Source organism: Onychostruthus taczanowskii, unplaced genomic scaffold (genome assembly GCF_017590055.1).
Source record: "Onychostruthus taczanowskii isolate IOZ18803 unplaced genomic scaffold, ASM1759005v1 scaffold5, whole genome shotgun sequence".
Lineage (NCBI taxonomy): Eukaryota > Metazoa > Chordata > Aves > Passeriformes > Passeridae > Onychostruthus > Onychostruthus taczanowskii.
The window spans coordinates 18,716,338-18,737,552 of NW_024502568.1; the positions used below are offsets into that span (position 1 = coordinate 18,716,338).

Below are 21,215 nucleotides of genomic sequence, written 5' to 3' on the forward strand. Positions count from 1 at the left end.
GTAGCTCCTTTCACCAGCCACTCATGGGCCATCAGACAGCTCCCATCCCAGCTTGTGCACATTCTGGAATAAGATGGATCACTTCTGAAACCTTCAGTCTGTTACAAAAGCCCACTCGCACACTCTGAACGCTCTCACGGATCTGTGTTCCAAAAATTCCAGGTGCCACAGCACAATATTCCAACACAGAACATGGAATCCCAGCCTGGTGTGGGCTGGAAGGACCTCAAAGCCCACCCAGTGCCACTCCTGCCATGGCAGGGACACCTTCCCCTGTCCCAGGCTGCTCCAAGCCCCTCCTTGGGTTCTATGAATTCTCTACACCCAAAACTGGAATGATTTCCATAATTTGCATAATTATCCCCTGCAATTCCAGCAGCACTGGAGACAAGCTCTGCTCGCTCCCCACCTCGGCTTCTGCCGCCTCTCGAACGTGACATGCCATTATATCATTTCAGCTGCTTCTTTCTGTTGATTTATTACCCAATCCAGGAACAATATCAGTGCATCTTTTGATGTGATGGAAGCAATTATCCCACGGCTTCCATCCGCACCAGAGTCAAGTAGATATAAATATATATTTATATACACATATATATGCATTTCATACATGCAGATGGAGTTCAACTGCTTATTTTAATTATAACTGCTGCTCCCCAAATAAGCTGGAATGATTTAAGGCAATCTTAACCTTTAAGGAATAAATATTTATGCTTTGGAGCTCTTTGTGCTCATGAAGAGCAGTCTTTGCAATGGATGGCTTTGGAATACAAATACAGCCTGATGGAGTTGAATGTCACGACGCAATCTCAGCCTCTGCTCTGAACTGAACATAACCTGGGCTGGAATTACACCTGAGTGTGAGCCCACACTCCATGCTTTATGATTACATTTAGGCCAATTTTACTCTAAAACAATTCTGAGGAGGGGGAGGGAGGAGGAAAGGGCTCCTGTGAAGTTTTGGGTGCTTGCAGAGCCAGGGCAGGCTGATGAGCCAGAGGTGCCTCTGGAGAACATCTGCCCTTCCTGGGATCCTTTCAGCCTTTTCAGCACCTTCACACACAGCCACCCTTCTTCCATGGGCTGCAGCAGGACAGGGGGCCAGGGCAGAGGGGAAGGAGGTGAGAGGGACAAGGTGAGCAGGGACAGGAGGAGGTGACAGGGACAAGGTGAGCAGGGACAGGAGCAGGTGACAGGGACAGGAGGTTACACAGACAAGGTGTGCAGGGACAGGAGGAGGTGACAGGGACAAGGTGAGCAGGGACAGGAGCAGGTGAGACACGAGGGGGTGGAAAGGAGGCAGGCTGGTCCATGCCCAACACAGATTTATCCCCCGATCTCTCTGGTGCCTGCCCTGTTTGCCAGCCCATCCCTGGCCACGGCTGGCACTGAGCTCCTGGCAGTGACACAGCTGAGATCCTCCCTGGGCATCACTGGCACTGACACAGCTGAGATCCTCCCCAGCCCCTTCCTGGGCACCAGTGGCACTGAGCTCCTGGCAGTGACATGGCTGAGATCCTCCCTGGGCACCAGTGGCACTGACACAGCTGAGATCCTCCCCAGCCCCTCCCTGGGCATCACTGGCAATGACACAGCTGAGATCCTCCCCAGCCCCTCCCTGGGCACCAGTGGCACTGACACAGCTGAGATCCTCCCCAGCCCCTCCCTGGGCACCAGTGGCACTGAGCTCCTGGCAGGGGCTGTCTGAGGTTCCTTCCCCAGCCCGTGGGATGTGCAGAGTGCCTGCAGCAGGAGCCAGCATTCCCTGCCCGGTGCTGCAGGGAGAGCACAGCTCCTCACACCAGCAGTGCCAGCATTTCCCTCCCACCCTCCCTCCTGCTGCTTGGGAGCTGGGCTTGAGCGAGAGGAAGAAGCAGGGCAGAGTTCAGAGCTGCTGCTGGAGAGGAGAAGAGCCCTGAGCACTGAGATGAGGCTGAGGCATCAGCACAGAGCCCTGGCCGAGGTGAGGCAGGCCCACAACGCCCAGCCTGGCGTGCTGAGGGACGTTCCAGGCAGAGCAGAACGGGCTGCAGGGAGGGCTGGGGAGGGGGATCAGGATAAATCCATATCTCATCCAATTCTGGCACTTCTGGGACATCACAGGGGAGGAGTTGGCCCACTCCCAGCCCCACGGTGGGGACAGCAGCCCAGCTGGGATCAGGAAATGCCACAGTCACTACAGTTGGAAAGCACCTTCAAGACTATCAAGTCCAGCCAGCAGCACCACCATGGTCACCATTAAGCCACATCCCCAGGTGCCACATCCACTCTGAAATCCCTGGGGACTCCACCATTCCCTGTTCCAGTGCTTTACAGCCCTTCCATGAAAACCTCCCCTAATTTCTGCTCTAAGCTGCCCTGCCTGCCCTTGAGGAGCCCCCAGCGCTCACCCTGCTGTACCCCACTGTCCCCAGGCACAGGCAGGAGGAGTTTGTGACATCCTGAGGCACCACCAGGCAGGCTAATGGGAAGGAGCAGGGAAATCAGTAATTGCAGCCACTGTCTGACAGGCAGGCCCAGAAATGCACCCAGTCATTTTTATTAGAGCTGCTCTCACCTCCTGACCCCAGAAGGTGCTGGAGATCAGGGCCCAGGGACTTGCTTCATTTAGAAGCACAGTCCATCCTGATGAGATAATTTGGGGCAGTCCTGCCTATCTGCAAAGGACAAGAGAATACTCTTTGCTTGAAAAAAAGGAGGAATTGAGCAGCAATTAAAAAAAATCGATTTTTTCCCAAGCAGGCAGCATCCTCCAGCTCCATGCAGCCCCTCAGCTCTGCTCCCCCTTCCCCTCAAGGACACACCACGCTGCTGCTCAAGGCAGCTCCTGCTGGGGAAACACGAGGCTGCCCAGGAGCCACCTCTGAGAAATTTCCCTTCCTTCCTCTGCTCCTTTGTAAGGCCCAGACACGTTCATTAAAAGCATTCAGCACTTTCTGAATGTGATTATGCCCTTCCCTGTGCCTCAGCCCTGGGAACGTGTGGTGTTTCCTGAGCAGCAGCTGCCCTTGGCTGCCTGCACAGGCACAGGGCTGCTGGGGAGAACACCCCAGCACAGCTGGCACAGCTGGCTCAGCACAGCTGCCCTGCCCCAAGCTCAGCCCCAGGGTGAGCTGGAGCTCCCTGGGTGATGGAGAGAGCCCCCAGCCCCTGCAGTGCTTTGGGAGCCCACAGCCACCCAAATGGGGCTGGGAATGGCCATCCCTGCTTGCCCTTTGTGCTGGAGCCAGCCCAGGGGCCACAGGGGATGGATGGCACAGCTCTGCCCCTCAGTCCCAGCTGGGAACAGAAACTGCAAACCCAGCAGCCAGGGGCACACAGGGCTGGGCTGGGAGAGAGGGACACAGCAGGCACACAGAGCACGCACACAGCCCCGGGGTGCCAGGCTGCTGTGGGCTGCAGGGACCCCAAATCCCACCCAGGGACACCTCCCACTGTCCCAGGTGCTGCCAGCCCCAGTGTCCAACCTGGCTTGGGCAGTCCCCGCACAGCCCAGGGGCCACTTCCATCAGCAGTGAGGGAAAAGGAGGAGAATTTTATAAATCAGACTCTTCTGCTCTCCTACCCAGTCAGAAGCAACCCTCGAAATCAGCATCCCTGGTTTTGGCAGAACGACCCAAACTGCTTTGCTCGCCTTCATCCACCTGTGCTTTATGTTTGTTTGGGTTTTCCCATCTTCAAATTGAAAAAAGGGTACTGAAATTTCTGCTGAAGAGCTCCTTTTCTGCTGCACTGGCAGTGACAAAAAGAATCCACTCATGACCTGGAGGGGAGCACAGGAGAATGACAAAGAGCTGGAAGGTGAGGAGTGACAGCAGCAGGGATGTTTGGCAGGGCAGAGCAGGCATGGCACAGCCTGGCACTGGCACAGGGCACTCGAGGCCATCACAGGGATTGGGAGAAGCAGGATTTTGGCACAGAAACCCTTTGGGTTATTTTAGCTTAAAATTGATGGTATAGAATCCAAGTCACCCCATTGGATTCCATCAGATGAATAAACTGCCCTGGAAGGAGCTCAGAAAATCAGTGAAGGGTCCTCTGTCTCTGGTAAAATGAAAAATAAACACATGAGGCACAGAAGTGCAGCTGGAGAGAGATTTATGCACAGATAAATCAGTGTGCAGCAGAACACAAATATGGAGAGACATCACCAGTGTGTTCCATGGGATGCTTCCCACCCTGGCAGTGCCCAAGGCCAGGCTGGGCAGGGCTGGGGCAGCAGGAGCTGTCCCTGCCATGGCACTGGGTGGGATTTAACCCATCCCAACCCATTCCATGTCCGGATCTCCAGCAGATCCCAACCCCTGCTGGCCCCAGCCCGACCCCAGCCCTCCCCAGCAGAGCAGGAGCTGCACTTTTGTTTCTGCAGGATCATTTGGAGCTTTCATTTCAATATGCATTGCCATAACCACTTCAGGAACTGGTGAATGCTGGAGTAAATTGCTTATTGGAGCGGGAAGGGAAGAAAGTCAGCAAGAATTCCTGAAAATCTGCAGAGTCAGGCCTAAGTGGCAATGAGCACCTTCTGCAGTGAGCTGTGCTGGGGAACATTTCCCTCTCCAATTTCTCCTCCTTTAACAACCTGGTTTTTTGCAATTTCCACCAAATGAGCAGCAAAACGAGGGAAGGCACAGCGGCTTCAAAAGCAAAGTGAAATCAAAATCCATCAACCCCCCCCAAAAGCTGGAGTGTCACATTCAGCCATTTCTTACAGGCCTGTCCTTTACTACTGGTGTTTGAAATATCCCCTGTGAAAACCAGCCAGGGCAACGCTCCTCCCTGAGGGAGGGGGACATTGCCACGGATGGGACAGGATGACCTTTGAAGGGCCCCTCAAAACCAAATTATTCTGTGATTCCATGAGTGTGACAGCACCAGCAGAGCCCCACACCCCAAACCTGCTGGGTTCAGGGGCATGAAATATCCCCCAAGCCCTGTGAAGTGTCCCTGTGAAGGGACAATCCTGGGAAGCCCCAGCTCTGACCACCCCTCAAAGCCCTGCTGCAGCACTTGGGACACCTGGGAAGTCCCAGTTTAAAAATTCCTCAGAGGAATCATTTCAGACAGGGTTTATCATCCCCATTTCCTCTCTTTTGGGGGAAATGATTGCTCAAGGCCCTGTGCCCATCCCAGCAAAGCCCTTGTCCAGCCCTGACCTCCTCTGGTGCTGCCCTTGTAATCCCAGGCAGGAATTCCCCACTTTGTGCCAAATCCCAACATTGGCTTTAACTGGAAAAAAAAAGAAGTTCAAACTGAAACAAGAAGTCTGTGAGCAGCAGAAGTGAACAGAAAGCATTCCCCAACTTTTAATGAGATTTCTCATCACAGGAGCTGTAAGAGCAGGACTCACCATGACAGAATTGAACCCGACACATTTAATAACAAAAAGAGCAGGATTATTAAACCCCATTCAAGCCCTGCTTAGAAAAGCAAATGATGCAAATCCTCACAGGCTCAGCTCGTGTCCCTGGGTGACTGCTGAGCTGAGCCCTGCTCCAGACCCTGCTGGGCTCAGATCCTCAGCTTCAGGCTGGAAATACAACTCCTGCTGGAGGCTTTCCCTCCCTTCTGTTCTGGAGGAGGAGCAGTCAGGGAGTGCTTGGACAGGGCTCTCAGGCATTGCTGGCTGCCTGGGCCAAGTCCAGCTCAGGATGTGCTGTGACCCCAGGGTGAAACTCACCTTTTCTCACTTATTTCTGACTGCCCTGATATGGAGCTGAGCTGTGAGACCCCTCCTGCTCTGCCCAGGCAAAGCAGAGCCCCAGGGATGGCTTCTCCTGAGCTTGTTTTGTGCCAAGAGGGACTGGACAGCAAAAGGCACCAGAATTTATACTGGGAGCACAAACCATTCCTTTAGGGACACTTCTGGCATTATCTGGAATTATGACAAGGTGCTCTGAGTTGATGAGCTGCTCTGGCAAGGTGGGAATGGCACTCCTGCAAAGGGATCCATCACTTCCCAGGACAAACCAATTATCACCCTTTACCTGTCTCAGATCTGCTGCTCCTCTTGCACCAACGCCTCTCTAGTGAACATTCCCCTGCTTTTCAAAATTCTGCACTGAGATTGAGGAACCGAGCTGCCTTTACTCATTAAAAAGAAGTCTTGGCAGAACTGTGTCCAAAAATGAGACAAATCTCTTCTCTCCACCTGAGAGACCCCAAGTGACAGTGACATTTTACACACCATAAACCAGTACTGAAAAAAAATCCACTGAAACCTTCCCCAGCTGAACGGGTCTGGAGAGCACAAAGGCATGAGAAAAGACAGAAAGGAAGAGGGAAAATGATGGAAAGTGTCCAGCAGGGAGAATCCTCCTCAGCAGGGCAGAGCCCATCACGTCCCCGAGGTGCCACCAGGAGTGGGGAGAGCCTGGACATCTCCTGGGTCTGCAGGCTGGCACAGGGATCAGACCAAGGTCCCTGCCTCCCTCCCTGGGTTGCCTCCACACACAGGATGAGATCATCACCACATAATAGATTGAACAGTTAATTAATTCCCTGGAACCTGCAGAGGAGATGTTCACCACAGCAGTGGCTCCCCCCAAGCCACAGGTCAGTGAGCTCTGTCCCTCCCGAGCCTCTGCACCTCTCAAAGCCCAGCAGCCCCAGGAATGCTGCTCTGGACAGCAAACCCTGAGGGAATTCAGAGACAGGGACCCAAAGACTGAGGGAATTCAGAGACAAGAACCCAAACCCTGAAGCAATTCAAAGAGCACAAACTCTGAGGGAATTCAGAGACAGGGACTCAAAGACTGAGGGAACTCAGAGACAAGAACCCAAAGACTGAGAGAACTGAGAGACAAGAACCCAAAGACTGAGGGAATTCAGAGATAGGGACCCAAAGACTGAGAGAACTGAGAGACAAGAACCCAAACCCTGAGGGAATTCAGAGATAGGGACCCAAAGACTGAGAGAACTGGGAGACAAGAACACAAACCCTGAGGGAATTCAAGAGCCAAGAGCCTCCAAAGTGGGGAAAAAAGCTGTATTGGATTTTTGGGCAGTTCCTGAGAGCAGCAGCTCCTGCCCCAGGTGACCTCCCTGCTCTCCCAGCAGCGCAGGGCAGCCAGCCCAGATCAAAGACTCCTCTTGAATTATTCATGGAGCCATCACACAAAATTGGAAAATAAGGCTGGAGGGGCCCAAAGGCACAGCAGGGATTTGTGCTGAGTGTGGCTGGAGGGACTGGGGCTCTCCTGGGCTGGGACAGAGCTTCTGCAAGCCCAGGGAAGGGAGGTGGGACCACCCTGCAGCCCAGGGAGCCTGTGCCCACAGCAGGAGGAAAGGGGTGCTGGGGGTGATGAGGATGGTGATGATCACCCCACAGCCCTTCTCACTGCTCTGTCCAGCCCCATTTCCCAAACTTTGACGATTCTTTTCCAGCCTCACACAAACTCCAGTAGCAAATTTCCTTCTGCCCTCTGGACAGGATGTAATTGTGAGAGAATACACTGAATTATGCAGCATCAGACCCCCAGAGCCTCCACTTGCTCCTGTCATAGCACTGTAATTATTTTTGCATGAACCAATCCTTTGTGCTTCAGAGTGAAATCTTCAAGCACTCATTTCTGGGAGGGTTTGAGGATCTGAGTCAGAAATTAAGTTTGGAATTTTGAGCCCAGCCAGGCAGAAACCAGGAATGTGACTCTAGTGCTCCATTTTTTGGTGGTTTCTGAGTCAAGTTTAAGGTCCCAGGTTCTTGACACCACAGAGGGAGCCCAGTGTGGAACAGGGGCTGGCAGGAGGGATTTTCTGGGGATGACAGAATCCCAGCCTGGTTTGTGTTGGAAGGACCTTAAAGCCCATCCATGCCACCACTGCCAGGGCAGGGACAGCTCCCACTGTCCCCAAGTCCTGCTCCTTTTCCCTTCCACCATCCCCACCATCCTGCCTGTGCCAACAGAGCTGCAAGTGCAATAAAATCCATGAAATTCCATTTAGTACCCTGAGGAAGCTCCTGTGGCACACTTAAAATTGGGAAATGTAATTAAGTTCCCTTATTTATATTCTGGCCAAGAAGGAAGATTCATTTTACCTCTTTACATTTCTTTACACTTTAGTGGGGCCTGACTGAGGAACAGGGGAGTCACCCAGGAAACATCCAGAGCTCCAAAGCAAAACTGGGCACAAACACCAGGAAAATCCCTGTGGACTTGGTTCCCACCATCCAGGGGGCTGAACAGGAATAACAATAATAGCAATAATAGCAATAATAACAATAATAACAATAATAATAATATCACCATCCAGAGGGCTGAACAGGAATAACAATAATAACAATAATAATACAAACCCTGAGCTCTCAGCCTCACACGTCATGCCATGGTGCCCTGGAATTTCTATTCCCTCATAAGAAACTCCCAGTCAGGTATTTCTATATTAATTTTAGTTTCCAAGATGAAGTGCAGCAGCAATTTGAATGATTCACAGGACGTTTTGTGGCACAGGGTTTGTTCAGCTCTCAATCCCACTGGACAGAATGTCTGGAGCATTCCAGGATCCCCTCCTGTTCCAGGGAATGCTGAGATTATCCCCCTGCCTAACACACCACACTGAGAATTGCACCAGGAGGTAAAAGACCCTGCAGATGCAAATCCTAAAAATGGAAATTAATCCACTGGGATTGTGGAATTTCCTCCTCCATCAGGTTTAGTTTTGCACTGAGTTTACCCCACATCCAGCCCTGATTCAGGCCAAACATTGGGAATATATTAGTTAAAATCCACTCTGTGGCTTCATTTTACAGCATCAAAACCAGTCCCCAAATAGCTGAACAATAAAATTGAACACATAAAAAACAATGTCTAAAAAAATGCTTTTTCCCTCTCACTAATAAACAAGACAAAAGCACACAAAGCAACACCACTCCCATCTTTTACTGGGGCTCAGCAGGATTTGCTGCCTTGTTCCCCTCTCCAAGTGCCCCAGTATTCCTGCTGGGCAGCAGCACAAAAGCTGGGCCTGAGCATCCCCTGGGGATTATTTTGCATCCCAGCACCATTCCACCAAGCCTTGGCCACACCTGCAGAGCTCCTAATGCTTTCATTGCATAAATGAATTTCAGGATGCAGCAGCAGCCACCAAAACAAGGTGTTCCCTCAGCTGTGATTTAAAACTCACGGGATTCTCACAGGAATTTCATCCATTCCTCTTCTTCTGGAGAGGGACAAGGAAGGGCTCCTCGTGGAATGATCCCATTGTCATTCCTTTCACTCACTTTGGGTTTCCTTCTAAGACTTCTGTTCCATTTACAAGAAATATACCCAGTTTAGTGAGGGCTTTTTAAGCTACACAAATCTCAATTAATGAGTCTCTAACAGAAAGAAGAGCCCGGCCTGCCCCGTGCAGCCCAAGCTCCTCAGAGGGACCCAGGGGAAAGGACAAACCCAGTGTGACCCTGAGCCCCAGCAGTGCTGCAGCCCCAGCCTCACCTGGCTGGGGAAAGCCACCTGGCAGAGGAACTGCTGCTCCTGGAGTGAAACCTGCTGGAAACACTGCCCAGCACTGCACTTCCCACAGCTAAACCCAGCTCAGTGCTTCAACAAGCAGTTACAGACACACTAAATTAACTCTGACTTTCATGACATTTACCAAGAGCTGGGCACGACTGAGAGGATTTGGGTTGTTTGTCTTTTGTAACTGCCACTGGAGTATTGATATTTTCCCTTTTGTCAATACCTTGCTATTACATCCCAAGCACTGAGAACCTCTCCTGGAGCACACCATGGCAGCAGCTGCTTAACCATGAGCCTGGCCTGAGCAGGACTGAGCTGTGGCCTTTTCCTGGTGTCCAGCCTGACCCTCAGGTCCTGCCCCTGCTCCCCAGACATCCCAAAGCCTTGGCAATCCCTGTTGGCACAAGGTGCACTGTGATCCATAACCCCAGTCAGGCCCCCTCATGGATTTGCACCAAAAAAAACTCCCCTGATTGGCTTTGGATGGTGCAAAAATGTGCAATACCACAGAGCTGTGCCTGACCTCACCCTGCCTGCCCTCCTCCTGCACTTTGCCTTGGTAACCCAAGCAAGCTGAATTTTCACACGGAGCCATCAGCCTGCTCCTTACAGGGCCTGACTGGGCAGCTCCAGCTGCCAGCAGGGACTCACTGTGCAGGGAGGAGGGAATTGGTACCACTTCAGTGGGCTCTGGGCATGATTTGAGCCCCTGTCCCAGCTCACCTCCCCTCTGTGCGCCAGCACAGACAGGGAACCAAAACGTGACTTTGTGCTGAATACTAGCCCAGGCAGGAAGTGATCACTTTAATAACTATAAACATTCATTTACCTGCTTCGTTAGCCAGCATTAGAGCAGCACATCATTTACAGCAAGCTCGTTAGAGCCACCCAGCACTGCCAGGCCAGTCCGTGCCAGGGCCACGCACGGGGCACACCCAGCAAGGCCAGGAGGCTTCCCCAGGAGGGGAACACCACATTCCTGCCTGGAACTTTGGCCTTTCTCCCAAAATCGTTCATTTGTGCTCAGCTAATGCCGTGGAATTCCTGTGCAGGGGAGGGCTGGGCTGGTGTGAGCTGAGAACTGCACGAGGAGAATTCCCACGGAGTGGATCCCCAAGGGTGGGAGAGGGCCCAGCAGAGCCACCTGCAGAGCCAGAGCTGCTTCCCAGCACTGACTCACTGGACTGCAGCTGTTAATTATCTCATTAACACAAGGAAGGAAAGAGTGTGCACAGAGCTTGGACACGTGGCTCAGCCCAGCCCTCCCAGTAAGGAGCTGCGAGGGAAGAGGTTGGCCAGGAAACATCTGGAACATCAAGGCCAGGTTGGACATTGGGGCTGGAGCACCTGGGACAGAGGCAGTGTCCCTGCCACAGCAGGGGTGGCACTGGGTGGGCTCTGAGGTCCCTCCAAACCAATCCACCCTGGGCTTCTGTGATTTCCTGGGGACCTCGGGCTGAGCTCAAGGGTTGAGTGGGACCAAGCCCACTGCCTTCCCCAGCCCTGCACCCTTCCCAGGCCCCGTGGGACAGTCTGTGCCTCTGCTGGGAGCAGCAGCAGGTCCCTGCCCAGCCCAGGAGCCAGCTCTAGGCGTGCTCTGAGCCTGGCTCAGTCAGCAGCCCTGCTGAGGAGGGACTGACAGCCGCGGACAGAGCTCAGACACAGAGCTGGCACCGAGAGCTGGCCTTGGCACACAGCATTAAGGTGCTGAGAGGAAAAGGCTCAGTCACTTCCCAGCTGCTCCGTGGCAGCCTAAACCACCACATTTAAACCCTTAAATAATGCTGAGAGCCAGGGAACAGGTGGCAAATGGATTCTATGGCAGATGGTGCCTTTTTTAATATTTGTGCTCACTGCTAATTTACAGAGTCCATAAGCACAGGCTCATCTCTTACCTTCTTCACTGCTGCCATTAAAAACCTGCATGTGAGGAAAATAAACACCCACTTCTTCATGCAGGAGCTGCAGAGGGGTATTAGAGATCACCAGACACCCCATCCCTTAATTACTGCAGGTAAGTGCTGGTGCTTGCAAATTTAATGCATTTAGGATTTCTTTGAGCCAGATTTCAGAGCCTTGGCGTGGCAGTGCTGGGAAATGCAGTTTCCTCCCCCAGCAGAGCCCAGGAAGATGCAGCACAGTGAGGAGCTGCATCTCCACAAGCTCCTGTTTAGTCTTTATGTTAAACCTGGCACAAAATCCACACTCACAGCCAGGCTGCCTTGAAATATTTAAGGGAACATTTGCCTGGGAGATGCACGAGCAGCAGCACCAGTAGATGCAAAATGAAGAAAGGAAATAAAAGCAATCCCAACCCAAAATGGGGCTGCAATTGCATTGCTGGAACCTTCTCTGTTGCCTCACTGGCGTGGGAGCAGAGAGCACAGCAATGTGGGGCCAAGGCCCCTCTCACTGCCCAGAGCCTGAGCTGGAGCCTCTCCAGCCACACATCACTCCATGCACAGGTTCCTCAAGCTTCAATATTTTATTCCACATAAAACAGTATTTTATGTTGCTGTTAAACCCAGGATTTTTATGCTGCTTCTCTCCCACACGTTTATTTCATCATTTCAAGTTTTTCTAGGCTCAGCACAGTGACAGAACAATCCCCAAGAGCACCACTGACTGCAGAGCCGAGGCACAGCAACCTGCAGCAGCCAGCACCTCGCAGCCCTGTGTGCTCAGCCCCATTCCCAGGGATCCAGCTGGGATCCTTCACAGCCTCCTGCAGGAAGAGGCTGCACATGCCTTTAAATTCCCCAAATATCCTCTGCTCTCTCATAGCTGTGCTTCTGATTTTCCTTCCCAAAATGTAAAATAAATTGTATTAAAAGTGAATTTTTGAAAATGAACACGCTGCACTGTGCACACTCACAGTTCCCCGTAATTCCAGGTGATTTGCTTTGAGGGAATTCCAAGGAATTTCCTCTGTGAGGATGGAAAAGCAGCAGAGCCTGGATCCCCACCTGCCCTGTGCCCTTCCCACACTTCCCACCTTGTGTTAACACCCTGCTATTAATTCCCAAAGCTATTAATTAGGCTGCCAGCAGTTAACTGTAAGGCTGCAAAACAAACCACAATCAAAGGTCTAAAAATTAAATATTCACTCCTAAGACTATTGATCAAATTGAGCAAATCCCTGTGATTGGAGACACAGGACCACACAAGGCAGGAACAGGACACTGCTTTCTAACAGAATCAATTAACAGGGGATAATCAACTAACTGGGCTAAGCACACACACAGTGCTCAGCCTTCCAGGCACCAATAAACATGGAGACTGAAGCTGGAAATAATGTAATTTGGGGCTTTTTAAGTTCATTGCTACTGCGTGCCAGTGGCCTTTCTTCAGCTTTAGGCAAGGGGCATGTGGGAAGGTCATTAACCCAGAGATCACAGGTCATTAACACCAGGGTCACAGGTCATTAACACCAGGGTCACAGGTCATTAACCCAAAGGTCACAGGTCGTTTACCCAAAGGTCACAGGTCGTTTACCCCGGGGTCAGGTCATTAACACCAGGGTCACAGCTCATTAACCCCAGGGTCACAGCTCATTAACCCAAAGGTCACAGGTCGTTTACCCAAAGGTCACAGGTCATTAACCCCGGGGTCACAGGTCATTTACCCAAAGGTCACAGCTCATTAACCCAAAGGTCACAGGTCATTTACCCCTGGGTCACAGGTCCTTAACCCCAGGGTCACAGCTCATTAACCCAAAGGTCACAGCTCATTAACCCAAAGGTCACAGGTCATTAACCCAAAGGTCACAGGTCATTTACCCAAAGGTCACAAGTGGCAAGGGGAATGTGGGAAGGTCATTAACCCCGGGGTCACAGGTCATTAACACCAGGGTCACAGCTCATTAACCCAAAGGTCACAGGTCGTTTACCCAAAGGTCACAGGTCGTTTACCCCGGGGTCAGGTCATTAACACCAGGGTCACAGCTCATTAACCCAAAGGTCACAGGTCATTAACCCCGGGGTCACAGCTCATTAACCCCGAGATCACAGGTCATTAACACCAGGGTCACAGGTCATTAACCCAAAGGTCACAGGTCGTTTACCCAAAGGTCACAAGTCCTTAACACTAGGGTCACAGGTCATTAACACCAGGGTCACAGGTCATTACCCCAAAGGTCACAGGTCATTAACCCAAAGGTCACAGCTCATTTACCCAAAGGTCACAGGTCCTTAACCCCACAGTCACTTTTTAGGTGGCACGTGGATCAGGACAAACCCAGGGAGGAATTCCTTCCCATCTCCCATCGAATGGATGTAGTTCACACCCATCACAGCTGATCCCAGCACTACCCAAACAGTGGGTGAGGGGTGCAGCCTCATGTCCACTTTTCACTATATTGGCAGATAATTGTTCTAGAAACAGCCCCAGGCAGCCCAGGTGCAGTTACAAACCTTCCCTAAAGGCTCCTGTCACCAGACCTGCCCAGCCAGGCAGGGATGCCCCCTCACTGCCACCTTCAGAAAGGTTCCACTCAGCACACAGAAAAGAGACACTTTTCCAGGTACCAGCCACACCTCAGCTCTGGGAAAGGACCCAGGCTGAGCTCTCCCAGCACGATGATAACTAAAAACACCCAGAGAATCTGCTGGGACTTCACCCAGCGCTGTCCCACGTGGCGCACACACCTCGTGGGGGCCCGTTCCAGCTGAGGAGGTGAACGTTTCAGCTCGGCTGTGAACACACCACCAAACCTGAGGGTGTGCTGGGGGCTCTGAGGTGTGCCCACAGAACCCCTCAGGTGGGGGAGAACCAGCTCAGCTGGTCCTAAGTGTCCCAGGGACACATCCATGACAAACATCCCAGAGCTCTGACCCACTCCTGGCACACAGCCCAGAGCTCTGACCCACTCCTGGCACACGGACCAGAGCTCTGACCCTCTCCTGACAGTCCAGAGCTCTGACCCACTCCTGGCACAGAGACCAGAGCTGTGACCCACTCCTGACACACAGACCAGAGCTGTGACCCACTCCTGGCACACAGACCAGAGCTGTGACCCCCTCCTGGCACACAGACCAGAGCTGTGACCCACTCCTGGCACACAGACCAGAGCTGTGACCCACTCCTTACAGACCAGAGCTGTGACCCACTCCTGGCACACAGACCAGAGCTCTGACCCACTCCTGGCACACAGACCAGAGCTCTGACCCTCTCCTGGCACACAGACCAGAGCTGTGACCCACTCCTGGCACACAGACCAGAGCTGTGACCCTCTCCTGACAATCCAGAGAATGCCTCCAAGCTGCTCTAGAGCCCCCAATTTAACCCCTGCAGTGCCACCCATGCCCAGCATTCCCCAAACCCCCACACCCCCCCGTGTGCCCAGAACTGTCCTGGGGCCCAGCATGGCCCTTACCTGGGAAGGGCGAGGCCAGGAGCGGGACCTTGATGGGGGACAAGGTGAGGAGGTGGCAGGGCTGCAGGCCGGGCCCCGGCGGGGCCTGGGGGGCCTCGGGCTCCAGGGCCACCAGCGCCAGGCCCTGAGTGCCACCCGCGGCTTTAAGGCTGTTCTGGCAACCACCTGTGGGAGAGAGAGACACGAGTGAGAGCTGCGGGGAGAGCAGAGGGGCTGGGGACAGTGCTGTGCTCAGCAGCACTCTGAGTTTGGACACGGGATGGAACAAGACGCAGCACGTCCCACCCGGCCCTGCGTGCCCCCTCAGAGACAGCAGGGCCTGAGCAGGCAGGACGTGAATAAATCTGTTTATTGTGTTCAGCTCTGGGCCCCGGAGCTCAGCAATCAGAGAACCACAGAGTCACTGACAGTGGAAAAGGCCTGAAGGTCATCAAGTCTAAATCCTGACAAGAGCCCCATCTTGTCCCCAGCCCAGAGCTCTGGGTACCACCTCCAGGAATTCCTGGGACACCTCCATGGATGGGCACTCCAGCCCTCCCTGGGCAGCCCCTGCCGATGGAACCCAGGAATGTCCCAAATAAACCCCTGAACACCCTTCAGCCCCTGCACCATCCTCTCCCCAGCCTGACAGTGCCAGCGAGGACCTTCAGAGCTCAATCTCGGCTAATTATGTTAAATAAACAAGAGCAGGAGTGGTAAAACTCCTGAGGAGCAGAGGCAATCTGACAAACAGCAGCTGTTCCTCCCTCCACCCGAGCTCAGACTCAGAAATTAAGCAATCATCAGCTTCTCGTGGCATCCAGCAAAGCTCAGCCCGCGTGCAAACCCTGCAGGCTCTGGGAGAGAACTGGGGCTCCAAAAATCCCCAGCTGACCCCAGGGCAGGCTTTCCCTCGCCCTGAGGCTCCCTTTGTGTGTGTCCCAGAACAGGGAATGGCTGCAGGGAGCGAGGCTGTGGAGTGGGGGATGCAGCCCCTAAACAACTCCAGGCAGGAGAATCCCAGCAAGGACCTGGGTGAGCTCACAGGATCAGGGAATGGGCTGGGAGGGACCTGGAAAATCACTCATTCCACCCCTGCCATGGCAGGGACACCTCCCCCTGTCCCAGGTGCTCCAGCCCCAGTGTCCAGCCTGGCCTTGGGCACTGCCTGGGATCCAGGGGCAGCCACAGCTGCTCTGGGCACCCTGTGCCAGGGCTGCCCACCCTGCCAGGAACAATTCCCAATTCCCAACCTCCCATCCAGCCCTGCCCTCTGGCAGTGGGAGCCATTCCCTGTGTCCTGTCCCTCCATCCTTGTCCCCAGTCCCTCTCCAGCTCTCCTGGAGCCCCTCCAGGCCCTGGCAGGGCTCTGAGCTCTCCCTGGAGCTGCTCCTCTCCAGGTGAGCACCCCCAGGTGTCCCAGCTTTGTCCCAACCGTTTACAAACAATTACTTCCCAATAGAATAAGCCCTGCATTTACAAAACAGAAATTTAGTGTTTTCAGTGTCACGAAAAACATTCATTATTTCCACAGTCATTATTCCTCCATGCCAAGGAACCTGCAGATGCACTCAGTAACAGGCACACAGGCCAAACAAACCCCACAAATATTTAAGTTTTGATAATTTAGCAATAGATAAATGAAACTGATTTTTCTGCCAGACCAACAGTGGATATTAAGAAACAAAAAATAGAAACCCATCAGTGTCCAACCAATCCACGTGTTAAACACAAGCTCATTGTTCATTCATCTGGGAAGTGGAACAATCCTTCAGTGGGGTCAAACACCTGCCCTCCAAGAGCCCGTGCTCATTCCCAATTCCAGCTGCCTGCTGCTGGGAGAAACCCACAAAACCTCTCCTGCAGCTCCTGTGAAAGCTAATGCTGCCTGCAAACACGACTTTGCTGTGCCTTCCTGCAGGGCACACGAGCAGGAAGGTTGTTTACTCCTCATTTGATTCTTTTCTTGTGGAGAGGAGGATGTGATTTCCCCAAAGAGGGCAGGAGAACAGCAGAGTGATGTGAGCCGGGCAGGCACAGCCTGTGCTGAGCCGGGCTGCCTCATTAAACCTGCATCCATCCCCTCATCAAAGTTTCATTGCTCAGCTGGAAGAGGAGTTTGGGTGGTTTCCCCTCCTTTGATGAAGCTCTCTCTGTCTCTCCTGGTGAATCACTCCATGGTGGAAGGGCTGGCCCTGGGGCTCAGTGCTGGGCAGAGCACAGCAGGGCTCAGGGGGTCCTGCTGTGCCTCAGCCCAACAGCATCCCCCAGTCGGGCACTCAAACACAGCCCAGCTCTGCCAAGGGCACTGCCAGCTGGGCCAGGACTGCCCCACAGCTGGGGCACCCACCCGAGGAATTCTCCTCACAAACAAACCAGACCTTGCAGGGAGTTCTTTTCAAAAAGGCCTTGAAAGGGTTTTAGAGTTACCATCGATCACCCCGCACTCACAGGGGGAATTTCCAGTCACAGGCCAGGAAAAGAGGAGTCAAACACCATCACTGACATTGCAGTGAGGGGAAAAGGCAGGATTTCTTCCAGCAATGGTGTTTTCCCCAGGTCTGCTTTTGCCAGGTCATGGTACACCCTGGCACTGAGGTGCCAACTGCTCCTCTGAATCCCAGAGTCACTGGGGCTGGAAAAGCCCTCCGGGATCATGAGTCCCAGCTGTGCCCATCCCCACCTTGTCCCCAGCCCAGAGCTCTGAGTGCCACCTCCAGGGATTCCCGGGACACCTCCAGGGATGGGCACTCCAGCCCTCCCTGGGCACTGGCAGTGCTCCTGTTCCCAAAACCATCCTCAGCACCAGCCCTGCTGTAACAGGAGCCCCCAGTGCTGTGCTGCATTCAGCCCAGCCCCTCACAGCCCCCAGCCCAGCTGATGGCTTTAAGCAGAATTTTCTGTATTTTTAAGTCGGATTCTCTTCATCTTTCAGCTCTGATGGCTTTAAGCAGAATTTTCTGCATTTTAAAGTCAGATTCTCTTCATCTTTAAGCTCTGAGTCTTTAGGCAGTATTTTCACTATTTTTAAGTAGGATTCTCTGCATTTTTAAGCTCCAGGACTTGAGGCAGAATTCGCTGTCCCTTCCTTTGACCTCAGCTGCAGATGGAGCCCGACGGTGCCACTGTCACCTCAAGCCCCCTCTGAGTGCAGACAGGTGTTCCCAGGTGTGTCAGACAGGTGCTGCTCAGTTTGCTGAAAGCTCCTGTGCTGTACAACCTGCTGGGCAACAGCCCGAGGGGACGTGGCACCTCCTCCTGGCACTGACCTGGGCTGACCCTGTGCAGAGCTGAGTGGGGGGCACCTCCCCACAGACACCAGAGACCCCAAAAGGATCCCCAAAAGGGCCCAGGGACACGTGTGAGGTGGAAGGATTCTGCAGCAGGGAGGTGATGTGAAAACGTGTGTGAGACAGGAGGGGGGGTGGACATTCCAGTGGAAAAATTCCCCCCAAAAGGGCCCAGGCACAGGGACACGCGTGAGGTGGAAGGATTCTGCAGCAGGGAGGTGATGTGAAAACGTGTGTGAGACAGGAGGGGGGGTGGACATTCCAGTGGAAAAATTCGGGTTTGTGCAAAACTTTCACCTCCTTCTCAACCTGACCCTGTGCCTGTGTTTAGAGTTCCTAAAAAACACTGAAAACCCTGATATCCCACTGCAAAGGGAGCACACACAGGGATATCCCCCTGCAAACACAAACAAACACAGCAGTAGCCCTGCAAAGGGAAACAAACAAAGCCAGGGATGTCCCTGCTTTCCTGATATCCCTGCTTTCCTGACATCCCTGCTCTCCAAGGGGGAAATCAGCGGCTGCACTGCCACTGGAAGCCCAGTGAGTGCCAGGAACACCCGCTCAGTTTGCTGCTGGTGTGCAGTGAATGGAAACCCCCGGCTGCTCCTGCCCTGCCGGCACCGAGAGCTGGATTCGTTCACACTGGAGCTGTGGGCTCAGCGGGGATGATGCTATGGAAAGGTCAGAACAGCAGCCTTGCCCATAAACACATTGCTCGGGGGGTTATTGCTGTCATTTAAGTGGGAAAGCAAACTTCACTCAAAGTTTCTCTTGATTTGGGGAGATAACGGGAAACGCATCCCCATAAACTTAACTAGCAAAACAAAAACTTTGTGAAGGCTGTGGTTAAAGCCAAGTCTCTTCATTTGGGGAGATAACGGGTAAAGATAACCAAAAAAACCCCATAAACTTAACGAGCAAAACAAAAACTTTGTGAAGGCTGTGGTTAAAGCCAAGCATTCCCAGACCTAATAAAGCACTTGGCTGGCAGTGCTTGAATGCTCCACAAACAAAGAGAGGTTTGATGGCTTTTCAGGGACACGAATGGGGTCCTGCTGTGCTGTTCTCCGTCCCAAAACAGGGAGCCCCAGCACACGTGCTTCAATACAAGATAATCCCATTTGCGAAGCCAAAACCTGAGTGCTTGTAAATGGAGATGTGCTTCAAACACAGAGCTGTGCTCAGGCAATACAGGAGGTCAGAGGTCCTGGGTGGTGTATTTCATGAGAAAACAGAGCCCAGATTTAACAGAGAGCAGCCCTATTTCATTCAGAATCTGGAAATGGGATTACCTAGCAAGCTGGGCCTGTGTTTGGGTGTGTATCTGCATGCTGGCACTGTCTTGGTTCTGTAATGGGTACTGCCATCAGGAGAAAAGAAAGACGTGAACCAGAAGGATCAAAAGGTAATTCCCTTGGGGTGCCCCACACAACATCCTCATCTCCCCACAGGAGACACGTGGAACCAGATGAGCTTTAAGGTGCATTCCAGCCCCAAGCATTCCACAATTCCATGAAAACCTCCCCAGATACAGTCATGAGAACACCCCCAGGCCAGGGAGCACTGGTGGCACGGTCCTGACACCAGGAGTGCCAGACTACCCCAGCACACCTCCCAGTGACCCCAATCAATGTCCTGTACCCCCGGGGCTCCAGCTTCCACCTAAGGAGTGCCAGAACCCACCACGGGGTGCTGCCAGCACTGCCTCACCCCATCCAGCAGCCACCCAGCTCACAGGGATGTGCAGGAACCCAGCTGGCACAGTGGCACAGGGCACCTGGCCAGCCCTGACCTCACCCACACAGCGCAGGAGACAGAAACATGAGTCCTTCCCTCCCAGAAATACCAGTGCTGTCTTTGCAGAAACATGAAATGCTGCCTTCCTCCCCAGAGCACACAGGAGCCAGGCGTCATTGCCAGGGGCAAAGGGCATCCTTCTCCTCAGAAACACACAACAAGAGCACATAATTCATGGTTTGCACTTGGGGAGAGAACAATAACTGCTGCTTCTCACAGCTAATAGCACCTTGGAGTAGCTGGGGCTGCAGCTGTTAAATTATGCACATTACCCTTGCCAGGATGCGTGCTCGCTCCTGGAGCTGAGCAAGGCTGCAGCTCCAGTGAGAAAACAATTCTATCATTGCTGATAACTGGGGAAGGCAGAGCTGCTCCGGAGTGAATCCCACACAGAAACCTGATTAGGTCCCCTCATCCCACTGAACCTGCTCCAGGATCTTTATTACTCCTCACATTAAGGGCAGATATTGCACAGGAAACACTTCCAGTGCTGCCATAGCAGCTGGGGAAGCAGCTCCTGCTCTGCCTGCAGGACAGGGATGGTGCCACCCTGCAGGAAGGGCCACGGGTCCCTCACCAGCTCTGGAGCCCCACCCAGCCTGGGACAGGATGTGGCACCGACCGCAGCAACAGCTCAACAAGGATGGGAAGGAATTCCTGACTGCCCTGGCACAGGGTGCCCAGAGCAGCTGGGGCTGCCCCTGGATCCCTGGCAGTGCCCAAGGCCAGGCTGGACACTGGGGCTGGAGCACCTGGGACAGGGGAAGGTGTCCCTGCCATGGCAGGGGTGGCACTGGCTGGGATTTGGGGTCCCTCCAACCCAAACCGTTCCAGGATTCTGTGATCCCAGAGTGCTCTTTCCTTATATCTGCCCTTCTGCATGTGATAAAATACACTTGTGCACGTTTAAAATACTGAACTATTTCAAAACACTGAAGTCTTTAAAAGGTGCAGAACAGGAGGGGCTGTGGCTCCCAGACCCCCTCCCTCAGCAGCACACCCATCCTCTGATTCCCCAGGCAGCCCAGGCATGCAGCTGCTCTTTTGTGGAATAAATACCAAAAAATCCTCTAATAAACAGAGATGAATTCATACCAGGCTTTCCCCACAGCTGAGCCCTGGGCAGTGCTGGCAGGAGGAGAGGAGGCTGAGCCACAGCTCTGCTCAAACACCAGAATACTGACCCAGGTGAAGGGGCCAACACGTGCCAGGGCACTCCCTGCTAATTAATGAGGTTGGTAACGAGCCCAGGAGCCAGGATCCCTTCCAGCACACTCCGAACCTCAGCCCTGATGGCAAACACCACATCCTGGG

At 53.2% G+C, this 21,215-nt stretch overlaps 1 protein-coding gene across 1 annotated transcript in view; it reads right to left on the reverse strand.

Annotated features, from left to right (window-relative positions):
* TCERG1L (transcription elongation regulator 1 like) overlaps nt 1-21,215 on the reverse strand; it is a 156,217-nt gene that overhangs the window by 19,933 nt on the left and 115,069 nt on the right. The window contains exon 5 of the mRNA XM_041415572.1: nt 14,833-14,997. Within this exon, the coding sequence (XP_041271506.1) occupies nt 14,833-14,997 (165 nt within the window). The remainder of the gene's footprint in view (nt 1-14,832; nt 14,998-21,215) is intronic.